Genomic DNA, 27178 nt, shown 5'->3' with positions numbered 1-27178 from the left:
AGGGGTAACTGTTCCGATTAAAGGCATATTAGTCCATTTAATTGTTTCTGACATTGAACGTCATTATAGCCTTTACATACTTAAAAAATTTATCCAGCTCCGATAGCAATCCGGTATAGTATAAACGAGGACTTAAATAGTGTTATTAACTAAATTTTAGCTAACCGAGTTTGAAATACCTTTGTTATGAGACTAAAAACGACCATGTACAACTTCACGTAATTGCGATTTTGAAATTAGATGGTAACCTGTGAATTACAGTAAGAAAAGGTTCATGTATGGATATCCATTTACCAATCCGAACATGCTAGTTTGTTTAGTTTTTACGTCACGTACACGTCACACACGTAGCTACATGTACGTGGATGTATATATTTTTTAAAAAAACGTTAAAACATATTACATTAAAAGTTATCAGTTTTCTAGTTAGCTCTATGCTGTTATAAGATGTTAAGAATTGATATAATAAAGATATGATTTCTACACATAATATTATTTGTAAATTTGTTATATGCATAGAAAGGTTACTTTAACCACTTACCTTTAATGGGTCGTGGATGGTCTGTCTATCGACCTTCGGAATATTGAAATGATGCATAACTTTGCAACGTAAGATTCAATCCTCGAGTCTCACCAAATGGAAACAAGCATGGTTAGATTTCAAATGACGAGGGCTTGTATTATTCGCCATATAAAAACGTTTAAGCCAAGTTACAAGAAGCAATTATATTTGGTTGATGATGTAGTATTTGTAATTTAATATCAAAACTTTACTTGCATGACTTGAACATATTTAACTACTTCTATAATTGCTGTTTGAAATAAGTCTCTGTCTATTAATTATCAGCTCTTTGTGTAGGATAAATTTCAATGAGAATCGACATTTTCTAGGCCATCAAACCATTGATTATTAATTTCAGCAACTTGTCAAGTGTAGGTGAAATCACACGTCACGTTTTCGTTTTACCGTTTCATGGATCCCCAAACGTCGATAACGGTTGTAGCAATTACAAACTGCAGAAAAACCATTTTGTAATCGTTTTCTTAATTCTTTACTGGATTTATAAGCGATGATACATCCCAAATCTTCAAAAAGAAATCACAGGGAAATCGCCTTGGTTGATGGGCTCAAAAATCACGCTATTTAAATGTGCATTAGTTTTTCATCAGACAAAATGAAGAATACGAAATATTGTTGTTAGCGATAAGGAATTGCAAACACTTTATAATCACCAACAACCTTGATGTGTGAATTATTTTTCCTTTGACATTTTATGTATTCTTAAATTGTGAACTGCCATTATTGTGTGCTGGTGCTTTAAGGAAACATGCACAAAGAAAATGGAAATGAAATCTAGACATTTGAAGCTCGTACCTTTACAATTCTATCGTTACCGGACGTGACAAGTCTTCCTTTGGTTAAATCAATACTCATGTGAATAACTGGTTGTTTGGTGTTGTGAAAAAGAGCTAACGGTCGACGTCTAAACATTAAATAAAGAGGCATACAGTTAAAGAAAAAATATCCATCACTGGACGACATAATGTTTTCGCAAAATTTAATGGTATGACCTGAAACGCTATACAGCAATTGTTGTAAACAGTGAATAACAGTGGCTTAATTAATCAGTATGTTAAGTCTGCTGAAGCCTTCAGGCCCGCCCTTTCGAGAGGCCCGTTATATCTAGACATAAATAAGTTTTTATTTCTTGCCATTCTGGACTAGATAAATGTTCTTATTTTTAGACCTTTTATGCTGAAAACCGTAAGATCTACTGTTTAAATGTGCGGGTTAAATTTAAAGTTCAAACTCTCCCAGTTTGAACTTTAAATTTATTTTATTGTTTACACTATAAGTTACCAACACCAGACGAGAAATGCAAAGGCAAAAAAAGCGTGAGGAACGGAAACGTCGTCCAGTTATTCAACTTATTGGGAGCTTGGGGGTGGATAGATACAACTTAGGCCTGTTTCAAATGTCGAATTATACATGCACCGAACGCATTGAAGACAAAAGAAAATGAGATGAACGTCCTCATTATCTTTTGTTTTAAATGCGTTCGGCTCATTTAAAGTTCGACCACAGAATAGATATCTTAACAGAAAGTCCACTCGTGTCGGAACCTTTGATGTTCGAACCCCACTTTTCTGAAGCAAATTTTAAGCAGACACACCTTCCAGCAAGATACTTCAACAAGATCGCAATAGAAAATATAGATGTTTTAATAATTATGTTGATAGCTCCAAGATGATAGCTCTTGGCAAAAAATTTCGGCAAACTTTTGCTTAAACGTGAATTATTAGTAAAAAAAATTCTCGTGCAATATTGTTCCATATTTATTTCGCGAAAGAAGCTTGCTGGGAAGTCACGCATGCGTAGTGAAAAAGTACGCCACGACTTTAGCCGAATGGGTCTTCTGTTAGATGTCTAATCTGTGGCTCGACGTTTGAACAAGGCCTTAAAGGTCCACAACTCAGTCTTAGCCTTAAGTCCCCGTACTTAGTCATCTGCCACTGAATAACCTAGATGTGACTTATACTTACTCTTCGTTAGTTATTTCTTCGAAACATGTCAAACAAACGCGTACTTCGTATTCAAAGCCTAATATCGGCAACGTCGATCGTTTCTTACTGCATTTGTCACACACTGCTTTTCCACATCTCCTACAGTGGTGCTAATATAAACAACGAACAACTAAATCAGAACACAGACAAATTCATAGTAAGAATAGAGCATATTATCGAGTTGCTTTGCAACTGTCCACTACGCCCGATTTTGCATGCATTTTCCAAAATGGGAGTCTTTGTGTTGCAACTCATAGTTTCGTAGGAACGTAACTCTATTAGCAGTCTTGGAAGTTCAAGTCAGCAATTACATCAAACTGACTACCACTGGCGAAATGTACGTACGTACCTGTCTGAGGCCAATTTGTTTTTGGTCCCACATTTGTTTGAATGCCCAGAAGAATGGACTTCTGCAATACTGACAGAAATCGCTGTCCACCCATTCAGGTGTCTGAGGAAGAAGACATGCAAATTGTTAAAAATACAGCAAATTCGCCATTATCATATGTAAGTACGTTCAACAATCAGTAAGCGTAGTTGAGATCATCATTTTAGACTATTTATTGAGCCCGGATAGGAAAATATGAAAGTATCACCATGCGACCATGATGTATGCCTAATTTTTTTTAGTGAAATTTCTGTATTGAAGATGTTTTCTTTCGAGGTGTGCGTTCCACAAATAATCTCCTAGAGCCAAGCAGAATGCCTTAACGATAATGTTAATCACGATTGCAAACAAACCGCTGATATTCTGGAATACAATAACTTTAAGTACAACTTCTCACACGAGAATCGAGGAAAAAGGGAAACAAAATATCTTGCTTGCCGACTCGGAATTTACAATCAGAAGGAATCGATCGTGAACAAGCCTTTTGAATGGATATACAATTAGCTCACCTCTTTTCGTTTCGTAGCCATATTCCAAATACCTAACACTCCATCGTTACTTATCGAGAAGAGACGTTTTGAGTGCGATACACAAGCCAGTCCGACAACTTTGGAATGATGTCCATGTAGCTCAAGCGCGGTTCCTTTCCCACCACCGATATCCCATACAATGACTGAATCATCAAAACTTCCAGAATACAGTTGCTGTCTGTCAAAATCCCACTCTAGTGATCCAATACTTCCTGGTGACAGTGGAAATACCGTCAGGAGAGAAATGAAAATCAAAGCCCTGAATTGTAAAACTTAGCCTCGTAGAGAACTTCAACAACATGAAGCAGTTGTATGCATTTTAACATCTACCATGTTCTTGGTGAGCTAAGGTTTCATCAAAGCATTCAGCAAGAAGTCCAATTAATGATTAACAGTACAAATGACAGTTGAAACTATGCCAAACTGCACCAGCCGCACAGGTGAGTGCATTCTGGAATATATTCACCTTGATGGCTGGTCATCAGTACGTTTACTCAGTGATTAAACTATTTCGTGTTGTTATATTTGTCGTACGTATACAAGCCGAATTTCATGCAATTGGAGCCAGAATCAGATAATTTTCTCATTTTGAAATTAGAATCATATTTCTTGTAGGAAGCTCAATCCAGCCAAACCTTAAGCAAACTAGCAGTGGTTTTTATGTATCTTTATGTTCTGGTATACTTTTGGTAAGTAAGTCGTTGACTGATTTGTGTTCACAAAGTCACACGCTATTTTGTGTTTTTGAAATATTAATTGCACCTAATCAGATTGCCGTAATTTTTCCATGAGTAAAACAGTATTTGTAGATGGGGATGTGCACACAATAAAAACTTTGAGATCACCTTTACTAGTTACTAAAGTTTTTAGATATCGTAAAAAATAACCGAATTCATATCCTAAACATTAGTATGGCATGTGTGACTAGGGTGTTCGTTTGTTAGCTTGTAGTTTTTACCCCCATATGATACGTCATTAATCCCACCAATCAGGGGCGGATTTTCTAGTGGTGCGTACCTCCCACCAAAAACAAATTCAAGCACCCTGTAGACGGTTAATATATCGTAGTATTAGACGCTATGAAATCGTACAGTAAGACTAAGTTAAGGTAGAACTTCTTATTCCAACTTCTCATGCACCCCCTTTGGAAAATCTGCAACCCTTTTGTCAAATGAGCGTTGATCCGCTACTGCCGCTCATAGTATACAACTCGAACCAACAAGTTATATATCTAACTGCATTAAGAAAATATTAAAAGTCTGAAAAAGAATTGAACATAGAACTGAATCGTTGTTTTACCTGAGTGGCCTTTCAATGTAGTCTTAAGCTTTATCATCTTATTTTCCAATCTCAACACGCTGATCAATCCACTGTAATCACCAACGAAAACGTGCTTCGTTTGAACGTCGAATCTTAAACTGTCAAGGATAAGACGACAAAAACACAAATGTTGAGTTCCGAAACAAATAAGATCAGAGGTTAGGATACTCCAAAGAAGTACACCAAGCCTGTGTTTGATATTCACTGTATTTCTTTCCATTTTTGCTTTCGTGCCATTGAAATGATTTATCACGACCAACACTCAGAACCCATTCATCATCCAAACTAAAGAAGATTCCAGTTACACGTCCCATGTGAGCTAATAACAGAAATTAGAGAACAGATGTTACAAATATAAACACTACCCACAAATAGAAAGTCCCTCCAAGATAAATTGTTACAAATTCATCAGTAATTCGATTTATGTTAACTTTCTTACTGCCATGTAAAGGATGAGGTGAGTCGTGCTTTAGAAATGGACGTATCGTCTCTTGATTTCAAAAATATCTTATTTCAAAAAAGGGCAATCGTAATTGAACTTTTATAGACTAGCTGCGATTCATTCATGTTGAATTTATGATAATTTATCTAGAGGAAACTATCTCTAGATGTGGTGTTAATTGATCAATTGTTGCCCTTTCCCTTTTACCGCATTCTCCAACTATTCATATTTTTTTTAGCTATTTATAAAGCTCCAATGCAAAACAACAAAAGATTTTCAATTTTCCGTTCTTCATTTCAGATTGTATTGTCCAAAAAGTCCTTGGAAACAGCAATTAAGGTAATTCCTTGGACAGTTTTAATCTTACTGTAACGAGCCGTAACGACGTACATAAGAACGATCGTTATAGCACATTTAATACACATGACAAGCATATTCATAAGGCTACGGTCCCTCATATTGCATTTAAACAGCAAAATTGCTATAGAGAATTGCTTTAGGTCTATTTTGACTGTATGACATATGTATCTACAATGCAGCTGAGCGAGCTTGTAAAGAATCATTTCACTTTCCTGAGACACCCTGCATAGGTCAGCAGTTTTCACCCTCATACATTTGACAAGTCCCCAGAAAACATTTTTACTGTTGTCATTTTTTAGATAGTAGAAAATACATATTAAACACTCACCTGGATAATTTTTGCAATGGCTCAATCTATTCATATCTCGTGAAATAGTGAATTCCTATTGAAAGTTTTACAAGATTAAGAGTTAACTTAACCACATATTGCTTTATAATTTTTACAATATTTCAAACAAATACAACTTTACTTTCCATATGAGCAGACACAATAAGTTATCAACTCAGAAAGGTAATACCTACCGAAATTGTTCCATTGTCCTGGCCGACAAATGTTCTTCTCGTTTCACTATTATAATCTAATGAACTACATGAATCTAAAAATAAAAATAATTCCTGTCTGATTTAGTTAATGCAAAAGAAAACATTAACACTCTACATATCCATCCTTACTTTATATTGGAACAGGTGACCATAGGTAATATTAAGACAGAAATTTTCTGATGAGTATTCAAAACTTATTGCTATTTTGGAAAGCAACATAATCATTAAATGAACTATCTCTTGATAATTAAATCATTCTGCCAAATCAAACATGCCTTGAATAAAATCTGCCCTCGCATAGTGTACCTTTATCACATTGCGGAATTCACAATTTTATCATTAAGTGATGGTAACATGTCATTGTCAATTCTGTAGCTGGGTTTATTTCATATTTAAAGGGGTAGAAAGTGTCAGAGAGCAACTAAATCAGACAAATCTCCCCCAAAAAAATATAGTAAAATTACATAGATGTCTCCTGTCATGAAGCAACAGCAGATTTCTTTTGTAACGACAAAATAATGTACCTAATTATAATTTATACTCTTCCCAAGTGCTCAGATGTGAAAAATGACAGATCATTTGTTGAGTTTTCGCCATAAAAGTTGCCAAAAAATTACTTTGAAGTTCACATCTAAGTTACTCATGTATATACATGTTCTAGTATATAGTCCATATACCCTATGAAATAATATATATACCTGACATCATGTGACATATACTTGGCCAGTACTGACCATTGTCGCGTTTGACCCATACACGAATGCTTCTGATAAACATCAATAAGATATTTTAAAGATTCAACTGCCTACGGTTATTAATTCCAAACAGGAATTCGTCGAGGGCAATAAATTATTTTACTTCTACAATCGTATACCTGTCATCGGAGACTGTTATTACGGCATCTTCGTGAGGAATGAATCTCGCTTGATTTACAACATCACTGCATCCCTCAAGTTTAGTTTTCAATACAGGCCGGGGGTTCTTTTTCGACGATTCGCCTATTGGATCCCCTATCTTTGCTGCCATTTTTGTCGAATATCAACATAAACATTTGACTGCTCAGTCAATATTGCAATTTCTACAGATTCCTGATTTAAGAGTGGAATTTCCTTAATTTTTTCAATGATATTTCTTATTTTGGAAATGTAAGGAGAGGAAATTCGCGAAATGAATTCAGTATTTTCCGTAAATTTCCTTTCGTGGCTTCTTTCGTGTTTTGTATATATAATGGTAATTAAATGGTGGACATGTTGGAATTTAGACTTTGAAATTTCTTTTGTTTATCCTGACAACAAACTCCACAATCTCTACTGGAAGTTCTTGATAAACAAAATATTTTGCAATGGAAGATAATTTTGTCAATATAATTGGTGAACAATTTGTGAACGAGTCTAGGTTGGGTTGAATGAAAAAGCGCTCAATACCTATAATTAAAATGTCTATAATTTATTCTCGAGAAATTTTTAATGCGATTCTTTTTGGGACACATCAATTACTTGTCAGTGTGAAAGAGATAGGTGATTTTTAGTGTTTCATGTTTTTAACAGGAACCAGCTAGTTAGTCAATGCATGTTGTTGATTGTTGTAGCCAGTTTTTTAAGTATAAAGCATGTGGCCAAATATTATGACGGTTTTCACTTCTGTTGTCCACTGCATCCATAGACTAACCGACTAAAGCACATGTGTAATATCCATTAACCAATTGTTAAGCTTGGAAGATCTTGAAGTAGTTGCAGCATTGCTTTTGTGAGTGATTGCATGCAGTGTTAAGGTTTCATTGGTTGCTTCTTTGGGGTTAACCAGTATGTGTGCATCCATTGGCTAATATGTAGGCTGTTTGGCCCTTCTGTTATTTAGAACATCAAATGTTAATCCTTTTGTTCAGTAAATATCATCAATCTTTTCAAGCTTCAAAGCTGGAAGTTGTGTTTTATTGTATTCTTGTAATTTCTGGAGTACATTGATTTATGCATGCCTACATATTTGTCTTTAATGATCATGTTTTTTGTAGCTCTTTGTCAGACAAATTCCGGGCCTTGTTTGCATTAAAGAATGCTGGTGGTAACCAGGCTATAGACTGGATATGCAAAGGTGAAACTTTTTTAATCTTTCCAAGTGATGTTACATGTCTCTGTTTACTTTACTCTAGGTTGTTGTTTTGGTTTCAACATATTTGTATGTCTTAGGTTTTGAACATAAATCTGCTTTGCTGAAACATGAATGTGCTTACTGCCTTGGGCAAATGCAAGTGAGTCAGAACTGTTGGGATATACATACAGGGCTGTCCTTACCAAATATATCAGGGGGGTATAATCCTTTCAATCGACTGGTAACAAACATGTACCAAACACACTAAAGGACAAAACCTTGTCAATTTTAAGGTCTATGAAATGATGCCTCTTAAGTGTGTTTATTAATTAATATAGCAGTAATCTCAAAGTAATGATGCAGTAGTTGACTCAGCTTCCTACCTATAGAACTATTGTTAAATGCCAAGAAGTCAACAACTTTGAATTTAATTTAGCAAGTTGATGTACTAAAGTAATATTATTAAGATAGTCATGGACTATCATGAATTATATACTTCATGTTAGTGCACAGTGTTATATTACAGAAGTGTGACATTGTTCCAACTGCACATGTTTTACCGACTGTCTTGTTCTTAAGTTACTTTTAGTTTATACCAAAATTTTAGTCTCTTAACTCTTATTTATGCTTTATCCAAATTATTCCTAATGTTGGTTAGTCGTCAACAATCTTTTTTCTGCTGACTAATATAGTATTTCTACCGATTGCATTTCCGAATAAAATTTTTGGGTGAGTGTGACTACCCCTACACCCACCCATAGTATGGCCCTATGTATGTACGGCCCTGTATTTGTACATACCAACACATATGATACTGTACTTATATATCTCTTTTCTTCATGGTCTTTTTAAATAAAGTTTCTTTAACACTAACTTGCTGTAAATACAAAGAATTGGTACTCAATAATAGAAACTATAACTAAGCACTAACATAATTGTCATTCTTAATGGTTTATCATATTTTTTCATATTAAATATGTTTCTACCAACTTAACTCTCAAGATCACACTGATATGTAATTACTTTTATTTTTAGAATGAATATGCAATACCAATGTTGATAAGGTACGTTTGCCCTTGCAATGTTTAACTATCCTTGGCTCTATAAGAAAGGAGTGCTAGTGGCAAAGGAACCTCTGAGGGCGGACAAAAAATATTAAGCTGAAATTTACCTAGCATGACCCAACTTGCAAGCTGGCTAACCCATTGAATTTCATATAGTAAAGTTTGAGTTAGGAAAAAGTGGAAACTATGATTTTATGCATGTTTGTGTTGCAACCATTGTCGATTCATTTTGCATTGGATTAGTCCTAGTTAAGATTTGGTATGTAGATGGATGTCAGCACAAAAATACATAATGTATGGTAGCTTATTAACCAGGCTTGCATTAATCATCCTCAATAGAAAAATTTAAACAATGAAATTGCTACTTTTTTAGTGTGCTAAGTGATAAACTACAGGATCCCATGGTCCGGCACGAGGCTGCAGAGGCCTTAGGAGCAATCGGTTCTCCGGATGTAATTAATATATTAACACAATATAAAGACGACAGTCAAGTAGAGGTATGTGTCATGTGTTGCATTAAATATATTGATTGTTGGTGTTATATGTTTTACTACCTATATTCTTTACGTAATTTTTTTGAGTGCTCATCTTTTTAAGGTAGCAGAAACGTGTGAAATAGCTCTTGAAAGGATAAAATGGCTACAAGAAAACGAGAGGAACGAGAAAGATAAAATAAGGTTGCTAACAAAAATTATGAATTTTATGTACATAGCGGTGATATGCAAGTGCATTCAAGCTTCGATAAACTCAATGGTTTTTTTTCATTAAGCACAAATCCGTACAACTCCGTCGATCCAGCTCCACCAGAAGTCGTCACAGAAGCTGATGTTGTTTCTTTAAGGAATACTTTACTGGACGAGTCTCTCGCCTTATTCAAACGCTATAGGTAATGCTTTTGTCGCCTGCATTGTATATAGCGTTATATGGTAGCTTTATGTTACTAAAATTGAGACGGCACGTTTGCTAAGGCAAGTATTGCCTAAACTCATCTGCAAACGCTACATCAAGTAGACCATTAATCTACTTTTTTCAATGTTGCATTCAACCTTTTGTTGACACCGCGAGTTTTTGAAACTTGAACTGCGACGTTTATTATTGTGTTACAAGGTCTTTCGAGGCCTCTCGTTTCCAATCAAGTCGACGGAGATGACTGAACTGAGCGCAATTTTGTTATTTATTAGAGCTTTATTTTCACTCCGAAATATTGGTGGAGTTTCTGCAGTGTTGGTAAGTACGTAGCCATACTAAATCCCGGCTAACTTGTACAATCAAGGCAAGGCAGGTAAAACTTGCTTGTTTATTTTTATTCATACAGGCTATAGCAGAGGGTTTGAAATGTAAGAGCGCTCTTTTTCGTCATGAAATAGGTTAGAGAGCATTTTGTATTCTCCTATATAAGAATGTGTCATGTTGTGTAACGTTATGTAACGTTATCGGTTTATTTACAGCGTACGTGTTGGGACAAATGCAAAATGAAGCATGTGTTGCCCATCTTAAACAGGTGCAGTAAAACCGTTTGACAAATTTTTTTCTGGTTTTACCACGGCATTGTGCATATGAAACATACGATTCCAGACGAAGTATTGCTATTGTAGTGTCTGGAAAAGTCCAATGAAAGTGCAATGGTGAGGCATGAATGCGCTGAAGCACTCGGTGCCATCGCGAAGGTTGGACAGCATTTACATCTTCATCGCAACGTTGATCATACCATAACGTATTTTTTAAGTAATAATATTTTGCTCTTTTGCTTAAGGGGATTGTCGTAAGATCCTAGAAACGTTTGTGAACGATAGGGAAGAGGTTGTGAAGGTATACAACTTAAAAATTCTGCAGTTGACCGTTATACGTTAACTTTAAGATACAATTTTTTCTTATTCCAAGGAAAGCTGTATCGTTGCCTTGGATATGCACGATCACGAAGTCAGTAACGACTTGGAATACACGAAGACTGTGGACAGAATGGCAAACTGTGTACCTTCGTGTTAAATATATTACAAATAAGAAGTATTATTACATATTATAAGAATTGTGCTACCAAACTATTTTGCATGTACCTATCTCAGCCTGTGTGGCGTATTTCCACCTTACAATTGTCCATACGAATTGGACAGAAAGCAAAGATATGTATCTATAGGTTATTCTAGCATTGACCCACACGCCTTAATTTCCAAACGATGGCCACAGCCGTCGCCAAAATTACCACACTTCCTACTGTTAATCCCAAATAATACCACTTCTTCTCTTCGAGATCACGAAGACCAAGTACGTTTTTACGCAGATACTTCAGCGAGGCTTCTTTCCAAGATGACAGCGCTTTGTATTCAATGAAATTCGGATGTAAGTTCTCGATTGCTTTTATCAGGCATTCGGCTTCCTTCTGCGGAAATTTCTTAAAATCTTCAAGATGTATTTGGTAAGTACGAATGGAAAAAACGATCGCCGAACTTTTTTCCAACTTTCGTAAGGTCTGGTACTCGGCTCTAAACATCAGGTCGTGGCCCGTCTTCTCTCCTTGATAACGGTATACACCTGCATCCTGAAATAAATTCATTCCCTAAATTCGCATGTCTTAAACACAGCTTTACGTCTCACGTAGCTAAGTGCATCATATAAATGATTGAATTCGAATGTCGATTTGTCTTAGCTGCAACCGCAAAAATATAACGCTTTTAAATAGTTTGACAAGAAAAAGCCGAAAGACAAATAATGTATAGCCATAATGCCACTTGCCTCGTTGCGTTCTTCATGACCAGTCGGCGTGTATAGATCAAGAACGCCGTGAAGATCATGAAAGACAGCCCAATTTCCACGATGCACTGGTGCATTGGTTGACATTGATTTAAATAGATCGTACACTTTGGGAACTAAATGATTCGTGAACCTAAATCAATGGACTTAGATCTGAGTTAAGCTGATTTGGAAAAATACGTAAAGAAGCTGGCTTCAGAGTGGGTGGACTGTGGTTGTTTTGTGGATAATTTAGTCGATAAAATAGCCATCATAGTATTTATTTCAGGTTTACTTCTTTAATACTAGACCAATAAACTTTTGTTTCGTGAATAAAAGTTCTCGCGTGGTCTTGTCAGTAATGAAATGGTGGATTAAAATTACATCATTGAACTCGAAAATATGATTTCTTGTCAAATTGTGGCCTTACCCGTCGACCGGCTTATGTATTTTTAACATTGGTAGGTTGTGTTTTTCTTTAAGGGACCAACGCATGGGGAAAAAGACAACGCCTGCAAATGAAATATGGAGAATATGGAATATTAGCTGATTATCTCTTCTTCTTGTCTCGAGTTCGTTCGATATGCGAAATATTCAACGTCCGTGATGCAAATTCACCAACAAACCAACTAACTTCGGAATTCGTTCGCAAAGTGAAATGTTCGCTTTGTTAGCGACTTAATAAGAAAATCAAGCAACAATAAAGAACCACGACGAAAGAAATACCTGCAGTAAGACAGTATCCTTGTTCTTTATCGTCCCATTCCATTATGCACCAGTCTTCCTGAGTGAGACGCGATGCCTTCATGAGAGGGTCATCATTTTCTTGTGGATGTAGAGATACGAATTCGTCAAGCATTTTGTTGTAAATGCCTTGCTCTTGACGCTCGAACTTGTCCGGAAATCGCTCTATGGAAAATGAAAAACGCGTCATGAAATGAAACTAATTTTTGCTTTTCTTGTGCATAGTTATGTTTGATAGGTTTTTCCTTACTTATCCTCTTATTGATAAAATTTCCTTACTTATCCTCTGAACATATAGATAGGAGGCTTTTGCAATGAGAAAATATACTTGGCAAATAATCGGAAAGTAGTTCTAGGAGTTCTTGCTTGGCAAGGACAGTTGATTCATCGTTGTTCGTCACGAAGATCTCATTTCGTTTAGTTCTCAACAATCTTTCCTTCTCGCACTGCTGTGAGGCGTACGTGCGGTCGATCTTCACCCAATTCGCTAAATCTAAGCGCTGCGTGTGCATCTTTACGCGATCTGGAAAAGAGAAAAACTCCCACATTCTATTATTAAAGCTCAGGTGCATACCAAGAACGAAAAACGGACATCAGGTAGTTCCTGCCCCCTTTCCCCTATTGGGTGAGACCGTATGACAGGCTTAGCCGTAACATCAGCAAGCTAACAATTGATATAGGAGTGCGGATTTATGATAAGATAGCCTTTAGAGAGCATCGCTCGAATTTTGGTCAGGTAAACCCGCGTTAGAATGAAAGAAAGGTAGTTACCGAGACAGGCTGAGTCTGTAGCTTGATATCTGTCGCTGTGGCAGAAAAATTATGCAGGGGGGGAGCAGATGTTTGTTTACATTCCAAGTTCCAACTCTCTCAAATACTGCCAAATCGAAGTTTCGCGGCAAACTAAATGCTGAGCTAAAGGCATGATGTACCTGTATTATGCTCGCTAAAGGGAGTATTTACATTAAATTTAATAATGATATCACTCTCATTATTTTGTTGCAAATAATTGAACATGAAATTCCTTCATCGAATCATATTTCGCAATAAAATTTATACCAGCATCTATTCACTGTCACGAAACTATCGGTAAAAAGTACGAAGACGAACCTGGTTTTTCATTTTTGTACGTTCCCAGGTAAGGCATTCCATCCTTAAATGTTTCCCAAACGAAAGAATTTTCGATATGCTCAACATCGATCACCATTTCTATTTAAACTTCGACAGGAATGCACAAGCGACAAAATTGTATAATGACGCTCTGAATAGTACTACACTTTCGTAAAATTAGCACGCAATCTTGAGGTTTGCTGATAATAAAAGAGCGAGTAAAGATGATAACTCCGCTCCGATCTATTCTTAGAGCCTTCTGCCTCTGTGTTTATCTTACTGGAAGGGGAGTGCGCTTATGAACTTATTCGACATAATGAACTTATTTGAAATAATGAACGTGGGCTTTGTATTATTGGCAAGATGCCTTGTAATGAATAGCTCGACTAATTAGTTATAAACTTACGAAAGCAATTTACATCTGTCTGTATCTTATAAATAGACTTCCCTAACGAGTTCTCTGTACCTCTTTCACTTCTTTCACTTAGACAATTTTTTTTGGCTGAACGTGACGTCACATCTGTATGATGAACGATGAATATCCTACCATACTTTAGTTATGAATGTTTATTTTTACATGTGACTGTGGTGGAATGGACTCCCTGTGGACTCACGGCTATATAATTGCAGGAAGACTATTGTGTTTCGCATGACTGCCATTCGGCATTCCCTGTTGCTACACATGTCAATAAAATGACACAGTCGCGTTGTAATTTCAGTTCTGGCCTTCATGACTTCATCGAAGTTGGCGATGCGTTGGGGCAGGAATTGGTTACTGGCAATATGTTGGGGAAATGATAATGTACAACATTGAAAATATTAGAGGACTAAAAAATACAAATTATTCGATTCGACAACAATTTTCGTCATATCTCGGTGCTCGGAGTTAGCTGTCGAGTAATTCACAGTTCACAACACTTCCTCTTGGAGCCTAACGCGATCAAATGTCGGTCAAATCAAATCATGCAGTTTTGCCACCTCAAAATGGCAATTCTGACGCGTCTGTTGAACTTGATGATAATGACATTATGTCCTCGACCGAGATGAGAGTGACTGCGGGCAATATTATTATCAATGATTTCCCTGAAGTCGAGGTAAATACTTTACAGAGCGCTTACATAAAGTAATGTGTTCATTTGTGTATTCATGGTAGCTTGGCTATCACCAGCAGCTATCACCTTTCTTATCTTATCATAGATTTGCCTCAGAGCATGATTAATGTGAATACATTGTTTAACAAAGTTTATGACAAATACAATTTGTGATCAGATGTAAAAGTTGGTCAGATGATAAATTTCCATTTAGTATTACCACATGATCCACACACTACTCTGTAGCAATCATTAATAATCTGCTGGTACTCATTTCATATTAAATACATACAGCTAAGCTGACAATAACTACATTATCATCTCCTGAAACTGGGATTTTATAATTTTTGTGTTTGTATTTTATGAACTTCCAAAATCCTAGTTAAAGCAACTTCATTTCATTGCCTTCCAAACACTCTTTATCACCTCCTGGGAATGATTTTTTTGTCTTTGCTCCTACAAAGTACAAATTTGAAAGATATCTAATATCATACCATCAAAATACTGTAATTGAGATATATTTGGATACTGATTTGATAAACTTCGATGGCAAATGAAATGGTAACTTTTTTGTGTTTGTTTGTCACCATTGATTGTAATCAGATGATGCTGTTGTGTTTCAAGCACTACAAAAAATCAGGGAGATTCACAATGCTTGAATTAAGTATTATGAATGTACAACCGCTGAACCACAGCAGCCATGTTTTTTCTTTCTTTTATTAGATTGAAGATGCCAATGGTGTTGAAATTACTCGTGGCTCACTTAATCCTACAACAGTTGCTCTTTTGCATTGTAAAAAACAGATCATAATACCTTTTTATAAATTACTTGGAATTGTAAGTACAGCATTATAGAACTTTAGAAATACATTGTATATACATATTATGTCAACTGAAAATTTTCCATAGTCGGTTGTCATTAATATTTAGAAAAAAATGAAGCAACATTGCCAGTTGTCAACTATAATTTTATAAAAATGCCAACACCCAATTAAGCTACCAAACTACACCAAGATTCCAAAAATGACAATTTTCTTACTTTCGTTCCCAGACTCCGTAAGACAGATATGAGCACTGTACTCTGTATGTATATAGACTGTCGTTTCATACATCAAACATTCGTGATTAGTCACTGCACTCTACCAGTAACAAGTTGAGCAGAGAACCGACTGGCTTTGGTAGCGAGTTTTATCTTCATAACATGTGGAAATGTCGTTTATTAGTTAATCAAGTTTCCCAAAAAGTTACTCCAAAGAAAAAAATCCCGACATTAGTTTTGAAAAAAAAAAAAATAATTCCAACTGCTTTAATAGCTAAATCCCTGTAAGTGATATCTATTCCTCCTACTAAGTTCAGCTTTCCTTTGCTTTTGCATTTCCTATTTGTAACCTCATAAGGTAAAAAATGGGAAAAAATTCATTTTAAAGTTCAAATGAAATTTCGAAAATCATTGACATGGTCAGGGAAATGGGAAAAGCCAGTACTTCCTGAGTCCTGAGCATTGCGCATTTGAAATTTGAGCAGTAGATAGCACTAAAGCCATTCTTCCTCTGCATTCAATTGCTCGTATGGGTTTTCATCAGCATCAATGATCTAAATTAAGCTCGTTTAGCTAGCCCGGAATAACAAAAACGTCCAAATCCTATGTAAAAAAATATAGAAACCTGGTGAAATGTACTGAAAATAGTTACCCCGTACAGTTACAGCAGCTTCAGAATACTCAGTAATTTCAAATGTCTCGATACAACGGGTCTCTCGAAAGCCCTGGCCTGTAGGCTTAAACCTACTTAGCCTACTAGATAATCCGCCCCTGCGTATATATGGCCACAGACCTGCCAATTCTCCCGGTTTCGCCGGGAGACTCCCGCTTTTGCTGCATTTTTCCCGACCTCCCGACAAAGATACTAAATCTCCCGGATTTTTTAAAGCTTAGGCTTTATAAGTTTTTTGGCATTTTTATTCATCGCATGGAAAGAAATACTCGATGAAAAGCATTCAAAACATAACGTATTGTAGCCGCGGTGCGCCGGGAACTGGGCATGACATTGATTTTCGTTTTTTCGTATAATTATGTAACACAAAATGGCTGCCAGTTAAAATTTTTGTGCATAACACTTGAGGTAATCATTGCCATTTGCCTAATAAATCAATCTAAAAATATGTCGTATACAAGAATAGAAATCTCCAGTTTTTTTGCCAGATCTCCCGGTTTTTCTGCATTAATCTCAAGGTTTTGTATTCCTTGGGGTTGGCAGGTCTGTGGCCATATCTCACGTTACGTGGAATACAACCTTTTTATCCTCGCCAGTTTACGTCAAAATGCGGACGAAAAAATCGTCTTATATTCATCGTATTATATAACTTTTGACGACACAACTATCAAAGATAATCTCTAGCCATTTGCCAATATTGCAACCTCGTCAGGAAAACTGAGAAATGTGTATGGATAAGGTCATATCACTGATGGATTTCCCTTTGTATGTTTTAGATTGCTTGGCGTCCTTATGGAGGAATGAGTCCTCAACAGAATGCATTCCTTTTGAAATGTGTAAACACAATATACCCTGTTATGATCATATCGTTGCTGTTGTTCAGTTACGTTGCCAGTGCCGTTGCCTGTCGAGGAGAAATCAAGGTTCTGTACAATTCTTCTGGCACATGTTACTTGTTGTTTGTCTCCCACGTTGTATTGTCTGGTAAAATCCTATTGCCCTCGTTACTTTTAGAAATCATCAATGAACAGCACAATTCCTGCTTCGAAGAGTCCTGTTCACTTTGCGTCTTCCAACATGACAAATCTAAACAGGTCAAAACAAATAGTTAAGGAGAGTGATGACGATGAGTATGATGAGCCTTGGGAACCAGCATATAAAGAATGTAGACATGTTTTTGGCACCTTTGTGCTACCCAGTTTGCTTCATCTGACTGCTTACCTAATCGGATTTTACTTGTATCGAATACGACAACACGAAGGATTGTACTTTCTAATGGAAAAGGTAAAGAAATGAGATTATGTTAAATCCTACATATGGTAAAGTAGAAAAATTTTGCTTGAAACTTACTGTTAACTCCGCATGACATTGCAAGTCAGCAAAATTTGGTGTGATTAAAAAGCGCTATTTCTCGGTAACCCACCTTTTCCGACGATACACACACACGTGTCAATAATACGATGTCAAATTACAAAATTCAGACAATCAAATGGTCGGACATAGTATTGTTTATGTAGAATAGTGGCAATAAAATGGTTCGAAGATGCTTTTGAGTTTTGGGGCTTTTGTGAATCTGATTATAGTTATTCAGAACGATTATTTAAATGTATAAAATTACGATGATGCTAAATGGTAACATAAAACATTGCAATAAAGTAAATGGTTTGAACATTGTCTTGTTATAAATGTAATAAAACATTGTCTTGTTATAAATAGGTGTCGATGCATTAAAAAGCAGTCATGAATTTCTTATGGAATCTCATGATACATCGAATCATAAATATCATAAAAATAACAGTTAAAGTAATTCTATGACTTGCAATTTTCTTCGCTCCATGCTGCTAAAGTCGGATCTAGATATTCTTTGGTAGGGTGGTTTCTTACAACGAAATGCATACTACTGGCATTTACGTAATATATTGGACAGGTGCCTCTATGTGATCAAAAGAAGTTCTTTGAATCCGAAAAGTGTATTATTTAATCGCAAAATGACTTGAGAAGAAAAGTTATTTTCTAGATTGAATCATGAAAATATTGTAAGATAAAAAGAAATTTACCATCCAAAATGAAATAAAATTTTATGACATAACGTTTCAATTTAGACAAGACAAATAGCTTGACTTATAAATGTTATCTTTGTAAAAACTATTATTAAAAAGTGTAGAATAGCTTTTTCCGTGAAGCCCATGGACACTTTAGTTCATGATGAGAGAGTTACATTGTATAAGGAGGCTCTGGCTGATCACGAGAGAGTCATGAGAAAGTTACATTGTAAAAGACAACAACTAAAAAACTTATAAACATGTTTAGAGTTGGTTTAAATTATAATTCAAAAAGGCAGAAGTTGTTTGAACCTTTGCAGGATCTTTGGATGTTCTAGTTTCTTTTATGAGAAGAATTCTTGTAAAGAAACAAGACAAATTTCGAAAACAAATAACACCGTTTTCGATCCATGCCCCCCTATGCCCCGAGATAGTTAAGCACTAGAGCGTCGCATGTTAATTGAAGGGAACCAAATAATCTTTGTTTGGTATGAAGCCCATGGATGGTTTGCTCGTGATATATGAGAAACAGTAAATGAGAGAGCTAAATCAGAAAGATACAGTATAAACCAGTAAAAATTGTATAAAATATGTTTAAGGTTGTCTAAAATTATAAGTGTCAGAAAAAGGCACAGTATCAGAAAAAGTTAATTGAACCATTGCTTGATTTATTTTGTAAAGAAAAAGATCAAATTCGAAAGCAAAAAACCCCGTTTTCGGTCCATGCTTCCCGATACCTTCTTAAGCGTAAGGCACTAGAACGCCGCATGTTAACGTTTCGGTTAGAGATTTCGGCCCCTCCACGCTATCCTACTTGGGAGATGCAATAGCAAGCTTCCGCCCATCAGACCCCGAGATCACCTCTCGATAGGCTTTGCTCGGGGTACGCAGGGAGAGTGCGGTCGCGACCGAAGTCTGGGCCCCTAAGCCACAGCAAACTATATCGCACCCAGCTTCCACTGCTAGTTGACATCTACTCTATGAAGTTTTAGCTTTATACATACATACACAAATTCAAAGGCTTACGAAAGTTGTGGTATTATTACAGTAACTACTGCGCATGCTCAGATGATTTCTTTGATAATTTGCGAATAAGTGAACTAATTGCCACAAATGTAGTGCAAGTACATATAGTTGGTCGTTACCATGACTATGAAAATTACTCGAGTGGACTGCACATGCTCGAACGCATGCGCAGATGATTTCTCTATTAAATTGTTACTAAGCATGCTATTTACTTCAAAATTGGTGTTAGTAGATGTAGTTGGTCGTTGCTATGGCCATGAACTTGGGCAACTAGCCAAGTTGACTGCGCATGCTCAAGCAGACTGCGCATGCGCAAATTATTCATCTGAAAATTTGTCTCTGGCAACTATTTTCTCCATAATCGTTACTAGTGCATCCAGTTGGTCGTTGCCATGACCATGAACTTAGAGAGTTGGTGGAATTAACTATGCATGTCAGGTTAATTCTCAAATAATTTGTAACTGAGCGAGCTCTGAAATTTCTGTTTGTAGATACGCTAAGCAAGTTTTCAATCATATATTTTTAGCATGCTTTGGTTTTCATAAATTGGTGAGGCATCAACATTTTCTAATGGGCCAGTGGCACTCGTAATATCCACGACAACGTTAGAGATGTTGTTATATTTCTCTATAACTTTGTATCTGATCTGCATATATATTGCATGTCATATCCAAGCATTCCTTTGATTCGACGGAAAATGGTTTTAATTCACTCTTACACCTTCTGCCTTAATATTTAGTCGTTCTGGATTTCTAAAATAAGATTTACAAATGCCCCAAGAGCATCTTCTTTCTATTTTATTGCCACTTTTCTACTAATACAATACTATGTCCGGTCATTTGATTGTCCGAATTTTGTGATTTGATCTTGTATTTTTGACACGTGTGCTTACCGTTGGAAAGGTGGATTGAGATAGCAATAAATACATCATTTATTTTGGTTTCATTTCAAAAGTCTCCAAGTCATATTACTTTAATAGATTTGGTCTGTAGGGGGTTGTCAAGGAAAAAAACCCGTCACATGTTGCTAATCAAAGAAGGAAATATATGTTGTAGTGCGTATAACAGTTTCATAGCATGACAGAAACACACCACAACTTGAGAACGACGTTCTCTCACTATATTGTAGACCAAACGAACTTCTTCGATTGTCCAGTGACTTTGACGTTTAGCAAACTGTACTCACTTGCACTGATTTACTCTGCTTACAACCCCTTGTGGTATGTATATGTTTTGGCACATCTCACCCTTAATACGTTGTCACAAAATTTATGATGCTTGATCAGTCAAATTAAGCATGAAACACGTGGTAACAACTGTGATGAGTGTTAAAGTGTGTTAGCCCGTAAGCATCGTTATTTGTTTATGGACGCAGATCGTCCTGTTTAGTGCAGTCGTGAGAAGGAGTTTGAAGGACTATTGGTGTTATTGCCTGACGTTTCGACTCTAAAAAGGACTACAGCTATGGATTTCACCTACATGAAAAAATATAACTAGCAATCTTAAACTTACATATTACGAGCACACCTGCAGGCTACCTACAGCTTCTGTCTGTGTGGTTGATTAGTAGGTACAGGTGATAAATACAGGGTGCAGTAGATGTTTGCCGCACTATGTAGGTAAAATTTTTGGAAATGAAGATTGCAAGCAATTTCATTTTACTTCATGTGTGCGGGAAATATCTTGGGTCAGTATTTACTAATCAAGGTTTATGATTTGTCCGTCAAAGATAATGACGGACCATAAATATCTGGTAGAAAAACTTAACGTTATAAAACCATTATAAAAAACGTTATAAAAACGTTATAAAAACGTTATAAAAACCCCATTATAAAAACGTTATAAAACCATTAATATCTGGTAAATTTTTATTGATCATCTTGCGACCATGAATGATATGTTGTACAATCATGGATAGTGTGATTACCTCTTCATCTGCTAGCAGAAACATACTAGAGGCGTCCATGTTTATGGATTTGAAGAAAATGATCATTTAGATATTCGGTCATCTTTTTGCCATTTATTTCTTAGTTGAAAATTTCAGGAAAGAAAAACTATCATTAATATTAACCGTTTAGGTTTTCCTACAAAGTTCGAAGCAGAAACATGTTGAGGTTACATTGTCGTCATGGTATGTATCATGATCAGAGGCGTAGGCCGGATTTATTAAAAAGGGGGGGGTGAGGGAGTCACTTAGGACGTGCTGGGAAAAAGCAACATATTTAGTTGTCAATTTGAAATTGTCACGAAAAAAGGAGAGACAAATGCCCCTTTGCTCACACCTGGCTACTCCTCTGTAGGTTATTATACATAAATCTCTCGTGCTAGCTGCAAGAAATGATTTCTATCGGCCTTAACATTCATAGAGAGAAGAAGGAAACTTATTTAGTAAATAAGACTCAATATTTACTGTAGACTCGATGGGCTTATTATATGAAAGTAATCAAAAGTTAAATATAAAAATTCAACGTGCAATTCACACACATTTAGGTGTTTTCTCATCCTCGGTATGGTTTGGTTGGTTCTCGAAATGGGCATTTTTGTTTTCTTCATACTCGCTTTTGGACCTGAAACGGTGACGGGATTTCGACACAACAGATTGTAAGTAGTCCCCGTTTTGGTTTGCATCTAAATGATGTTTACTGTCTCTTATGCATGAACTTCGATAAAAATATCTTCTTAGATATTACTCAATTCTTTACCATGATGAACTCACAAAAATTATTTATAGCTGCATTCACGACAACCTATAAGTATCATTTAGAAAAACAATGCTATTCTTTCATCATTAGCCAGCCCGTGCTATGTATATATTTCTAATTCTATGTTTACGGCTGAAGAAATATAAGATTTCTACGGAAGTAATTGATTGCTATTGATCTGAAATTTGTATGGCACGACCAAACTTGAGGGCCGACCATGTCACTCTTGCTTCTCGTATATTATTGAATAACTAAGTCCAGCTATTTTTATCATTATAGAGAAATTGTTGCTACAACGGTCTTTTTGGTTTTTTTAAAAAAAGAAATCGTGAAAAAATTGCGTACACTTTTTAATTTATTTTTACGTATTCAATCAACGATTCTTGGCGACAATTCCCGCACATGCGTAGTTAGATACAATGCAAGTTACCTTCAGTATCAGTTATAAGTGATCTCCTTATCTAATTGCTTTCAATTTCCAATACAGGCGACTAACATTGGCAGCTTTACTAATGTGTGCTGGTCAACTTGTCTCGGAATTGGTTAACGTTGTAATCATCGTAAATTATGCAGCTCAGTGTCAACTTATTATTCATTATATAAGAGGTGTAACACGAAGAATCGAAGAGAAATCCGCCGATCTTCAGAGTATCATGAAAGTAAGCATCATCAATTATATTGCTTGAGATTTCTTTGATCAATGATCTATCAACAACACGTACCTTAAGCTAATCTACGTAATGTATACCAAAAGATTAAAGATGTATTGCGTAGTTTCAATTTTAGTGAATTCACGTAAAATTTACTCGTATAAATCCATCAGCAAGTCTCTAATTTTATGCTGTTGTTGTTTTTTTTCGACATAGTTTTGTTATTAATAAGTAAAGGTATACAGCTGCCTTTTAAAGCATTTTCTAATTGTATAATCTCATTGACACTTCTTGTGCAAATCTACCTATTGAATACACTTCAGTATCTGAACCGTGTATTGTGTATGCGTGAATTTTTAACCGCTTGTTCTGACTATGTGTATTTCAAACATTGAGTTGGTCCTTCAGTACTTTCTTAAAAATTCAAGTGGACATGTACTCCTCTAATACCATGAAATTCTTATGTGCCTTTCAGGACATACTTGAGATCAAAAATGCAGTTGAAAGAATGAATTCTTTGCTATCTTTTATGGTCTCTTTGTGTGTATTTACGCTCTTGGAAAACTGTTTAATAAGTAAGGTTCCTTCCTTAAAACTTTGTATAGTTGTGTTTTATGTCGACAATGAAGAGCATCTGTATGAAGGTAATATTCATACGAAATCAAATTTCATGGAATTTCAAAGCATTTCCATAAAATTATAAGAGGCGAAAAATTATAAAATTTATCTCTTTATTTATTATCATATTTACTCTAAAAAAAATCACACCTTGAATACATTTGTCTTTCTGTGAATGCCATCTACATTGTAACATGCCCAACTTGCTTGACAGCAAACTTTATAGACATGCACACAAATAAGACAATACAACGAATCCACCAACTCGATTACTATTTAAATCTACATTAGCTATCAACAATGATTTGCTCTTCTCGATCCTTATTCCAGATTCTATTTACCTATTTGTCGATGAGGACAAACATTCCGTGGAAGTTATACTGTACAGAACAATCGATGTGATTGTCAAATCTCTTGCAATATTTTTCCCTGTCATTCAGGTAATGAACACCGAAAGCCTCAGTTGTCTTTTGACGCATGTTTATAGTAAAAACTACCTGCTCTGTTTAATATCCTACTCTGACTGATCCATATTTTAAGGGTTTTCTAATTATTATTGTCTGGATTATACAGGCCGCCAGAGTAACGGGTATTGCGTCACAATTCAAGCAAATTTCGTTGGATGTTCGAGTTTTTGGCCACCAAACTAGTTCACAACTGGAGCTTGACTCCTTCCTGAATTTTGTTCAAAGTGCTCATTTAAAGGTGCGTACACATCACATGATATCATTTATACTCACAATAACCAATCAGGGAAGCCGTCTTTCGTACAGTGTACTTTACGTAGACTGTACTTTCAAAACTGTTCAACTATTCATGAAAAAAAATGCTGCAGAAACTTAAACGAAAACGTAACCCTGTTATCCCCCAATTTCCAACCCAGAGGGCGGATTTAGGGAAGTTCAGAATGCATTATGCACTGCATTTTACATTCAAAATACCTAAAAGCGCTGATGGCTAGAAATTTCTTTAAAAAGGAACAACATATTAATGAATAACAATATCAATGAAGCAACAACATAATAATTAACAACAATACTAATGAAGCAACAACATATTTATGAGGCAAGAACATATCAAATGAGCACCAACATATTAATAAACGACAATAATAATATAATAATATTTATTCGCCATCAGTACAATTCCATTTTCAAAGATGACTGTTTATAGTTCTAATAAACTCTTGCAAGTCTTACTTTTCAAATATTTTCTTTTTCATTTGCCAAATCTTCTCAAATAGGAAACAAGACATTTTGGATACTAGCGTTCCTCTGATTTATATTCTTCTTTCAGAGATCAGCTTGAAAAATTAAATTCTTCTAAAAACAATATTTCCTCTTTACTCCACAAAATATTATTTTTGCTCCTAGCTTACACAATTCGCATTCTCTCCAGTATTGCACCAGTAACCTTCTTCTTATTGTACTTGAAGATATTTCTTTCCCCAAAGCATCTTTAAACTCTTGTATTAAAGTTTTTATATTTCCTCATCATTTTAACCTGACGACAGCCCTCCGTTTTGCGGTCTTTCAACGAACCTGTCATCTTCAATACCTCCATATTTTGTTTAACAGCGCGCAGGCTTATCTTCTGCATCCTTGCAGTAGCACGCTGTGCTCTTTCTCATCCAGATCAATAAATGCAGTTCATTCTTCAAGCATCTAGTTTTGTCCATACATTAAAGCCGTGCATGCATGTAGACACTCTGTATTGACTGGAAAAATGTGAAACTTGCAAATAATGATGAGCAAATCGTGATAAACTGTGAAATATTAGGTATGTCCTAAAGGATTGGATTTGGATTAGGATTAGCGATAAATTTTCGAATTGTAGAACACGGAATTAATACCCAACAGTTGTCATGGGCATTAAACCGTGACGAAGGAAGATTATTAATTGAAGGAGGGGGGCAATATTCATAATTTTTATGCCGACCTCTTTCATTACTTTTTTGTCTATGCTTGTGTCTACTTTGTGTCTCCCTTTTTAACTATAACTTGCCTGTTTGTCCTCGTTTGTTTAGTATATACCGTTTTGTCTACGTTTTGTATAGTAGTAGTATAACCAGTCATTTATCATACCTACAATGCAAATACTTTTGTGTTCAATTACTAAGGAAACAATGAATTGAATTAATTTTTTAAAGAAATAAGTTATAATTTGCTGAAAAATTCGCATTGTTGGAGTGAAAGATCGGGCTGGTTTCGCTTCTGTTGTCTACCTTACTGCCTATCTTCGTGTCTACCTTTTTTTCACCCTATGTGTGTACATTTTTGTCTTCTTTTGAGTCTATCTTTGTGCCTACCTTTGTGAATAACTTTTTTTCTAACTTGTGTTTGTCTTTGTGTTCACCTTTTTTTCGGCCTTTGTGTCTACTTTTTTCTACCTTTGTGTTTTATCTACTGCTTTCTACCTTTTTTTTTATCTATACCTATATTTGATATTTTCCACATTTTGTCCACTTTTTGTCTTTTGTCCAACTTTTCGTTTACCTTTGTTGTCTACGTTTTTGTCAATCTTTTTTTTTATCTTTTTCTCTTCTATTTTGTCTATCTTTGTACCTTTGTTTCTGCATGTGTTTCTGTCTACTTTATGTCTACCTTTCTGTCTGCATTTTTGTCTACCTTATTGTCTACATTTGTGTCTCGATTATAACTTGAGCATATGAATATTCCCCCTCTTTAATTAACCATCAATCTTCCTTTGTCCATACCCTATGAAATTCGATTACAACTGAATTTTGAAAATTTGCTATGACCATATTGTTTTTTTTTATTTTGTAGGCCTACTTGTTTCTTACTCCAGTTCGAGGCAGTCTACTGTGTGGTTTGACGATGATTCTTGTTATAACTATTCTATTTCTTATGCATACAGGTCAAATTGCAACACAAACTAAGTTTTTTTAGATGCAAACAAAGTCCAATGAAAATTTTCACATGATCATTTTTTCGTTGTGTGCACAGAAAATGAAGTATTGATAAATTAGGTATTTTTGTTGCATATAAATGAGTGTAAATAAATTCTTTGTTGATCAAAATATTAATTTAAAATTAGAACGTTTATTTGTTGGTAGTTTTTATTTTAGTTTGTTAGTTTGTTCATTGGAATTCAAAAAGAGTTAAAAGATATCAGATATTTTGTCAATTGAAAAGCAGCGAGACGAAGGAGCCTTTTTTAGCGACATCAATTTATAAACCATTCGATATTTGTTACCATGCAGTCCGAGGGAAAATACTAAATCAAGATTGGGAGCAATCCTCGAAGAAATCCGCTCTATATCAATGAAAACAATCAATGCATAGTTAAAATAATATCGATCAAAAAAAACCTAAATAAGTAGTGCAATGTCATGGGTGTTTTAACTGCACATTCTAAGGTTCAAAATTTTGTGTCTACTTTTTGTGTCTACATTCTTGTACCTGCCTTTTTCCTGTCTTTTTGTCTACCTTTGTGT

General features: G+C 35.6%; 4 protein-coding genes across 7 annotated transcripts; 2 read left to right on the top strand and 2 right to left on the bottom strand.

Moving 5' to 3' along the window:
- Positions 1 to 734: 734 nt before the first annotated feature.
- On the bottom strand, positions 735 to 7224 carry LOC124447174 (WD repeat and FYVE domain-containing protein 2-like). 3 transcript variants are annotated; one of them, XM_046998065.1, is made up of 11 exons: positions 7023 to 7224; positions 6847 to 6914; positions 6128 to 6201; positions 5934 to 5988; positions 4972 to 5122; positions 4783 to 4901; positions 3463 to 3695; positions 2915 to 3016; positions 2545 to 2675; positions 1376 to 1484; positions 735 to 1086 (listed from the first exon to the last, which is right to left on the bottom strand). In XM_046998065.1, exons 1-11 carry the CDS (start codon positions 7172 to 7174, stop codon positions 1045 to 1047), a joined length of 1236 nt encoding a protein of 411 aa, XP_046854021.1. In that variant the 5' UTR covers positions 7175 to 7224; the 3' UTR covers positions 735 to 1044. The 3 variants fall into 3 exon arrangements, with proteins under 3 accessions (XP_046854021.1, XP_046854022.1, XP_046854020.1); XM_046998066.1 differs by having other exon boundaries at positions 4783 to 4895; XM_046998064.1 differs by having other exon boundaries at positions 735 to 1014; positions 4783 to 4895.
- A 141-nt stretch (positions 7225 to 7365) lies between these two features.
- Positions 7366 to 11339, top strand: LOC124446191 (deoxyhypusine hydroxylase-like). The gene is made up of 13 exons (XM_046997020.1): positions 7366 to 7543; positions 8160 to 8239; positions 8335 to 8396; positions 9272 to 9300; positions 9674 to 9797; positions 9898 to 9977; positions 10070 to 10186; positions 10482 to 10527; positions 10616 to 10667; positions 10749 to 10801; positions 10896 to 10968; positions 11054 to 11109; positions 11182 to 11339. The coding sequence occupies exons 1-13, from the start codon at positions 7491 to 7493 to the stop codon at positions 11284 to 11286; spliced, it is 930 nt and encodes a 309-aa protein (XP_046852976.1). The 5' UTR covers positions 7366 to 7490; the 3' UTR covers positions 11287 to 11339.
- LOC124446189 lies at positions 11273 to 14148 on the bottom strand. The gene is made up of 6 exons (XM_046997019.1): positions 13882 to 14148; positions 13100 to 13294; positions 12754 to 12936; positions 12458 to 12539; positions 12031 to 12181; positions 11273 to 11836 (listed from the first exon to the last, which is right to left on the bottom strand). Exons 1-6 carry the CDS (start codon positions 13976 to 13978, stop codon positions 11441 to 11443), a joined length of 1104 nt encoding a protein of 367 aa, XP_046852975.1. The 5' UTR covers positions 13979 to 14148; the 3' UTR covers positions 11273 to 11440.
- Positions 13752 to 26852, top strand: LOC124446188. Of its 2 annotated transcripts, XM_046997017.1 has the most exons (12): positions 13752 to 13909; positions 14601 to 14975; positions 15696 to 15809; positions 17461 to 17607; positions 17699 to 17968; positions 21830 to 21882; positions 22242 to 22352; positions 22941 to 23112; positions 23579 to 23678; positions 24052 to 24161; positions 24295 to 24426; positions 26508 to 26852. In XM_046997017.1, the coding sequence occupies exons 2-12, from the start codon at positions 14826 to 14828 to the stop codon at positions 26628 to 26630; spliced, it is 1482 nt and encodes a 493-aa protein (XP_046852973.1). In that variant the 5' UTR covers positions 13752 to 13909; positions 14601 to 14825; the 3' UTR covers positions 26631 to 26852. The 2 variants fall into 2 exon arrangements, with proteins under 2 accessions (XP_046852973.1, XP_046852974.1); XM_046997018.1 differs by lacking the exons at positions 13752 to 13909; positions 14601 to 14975; positions 15696 to 15809 and adding an exon at positions 16997 to 17092.
- Positions 26853 to 27178: the final 326 nt, after the last annotated feature.

Source organism: Xenia sp. Carnegie-2017, unplaced genomic scaffold, assembly GCF_021976095.1.
Source record: "Xenia sp. Carnegie-2017 unplaced genomic scaffold, XeniaSp_v1 HiC_scaffold_22, whole genome shotgun sequence".
Classification (NCBI taxonomy): domain Eukaryota; kingdom Metazoa; phylum Cnidaria; class Anthozoa; order Malacalcyonacea; family Xeniidae; genus Xenia; species Xenia sp. Carnegie-2017.
The sequence above is the reverse complement of the archived record's forward strand: the minus strand, read 5'-3'. Positions and strand labels throughout refer to the sequence as shown.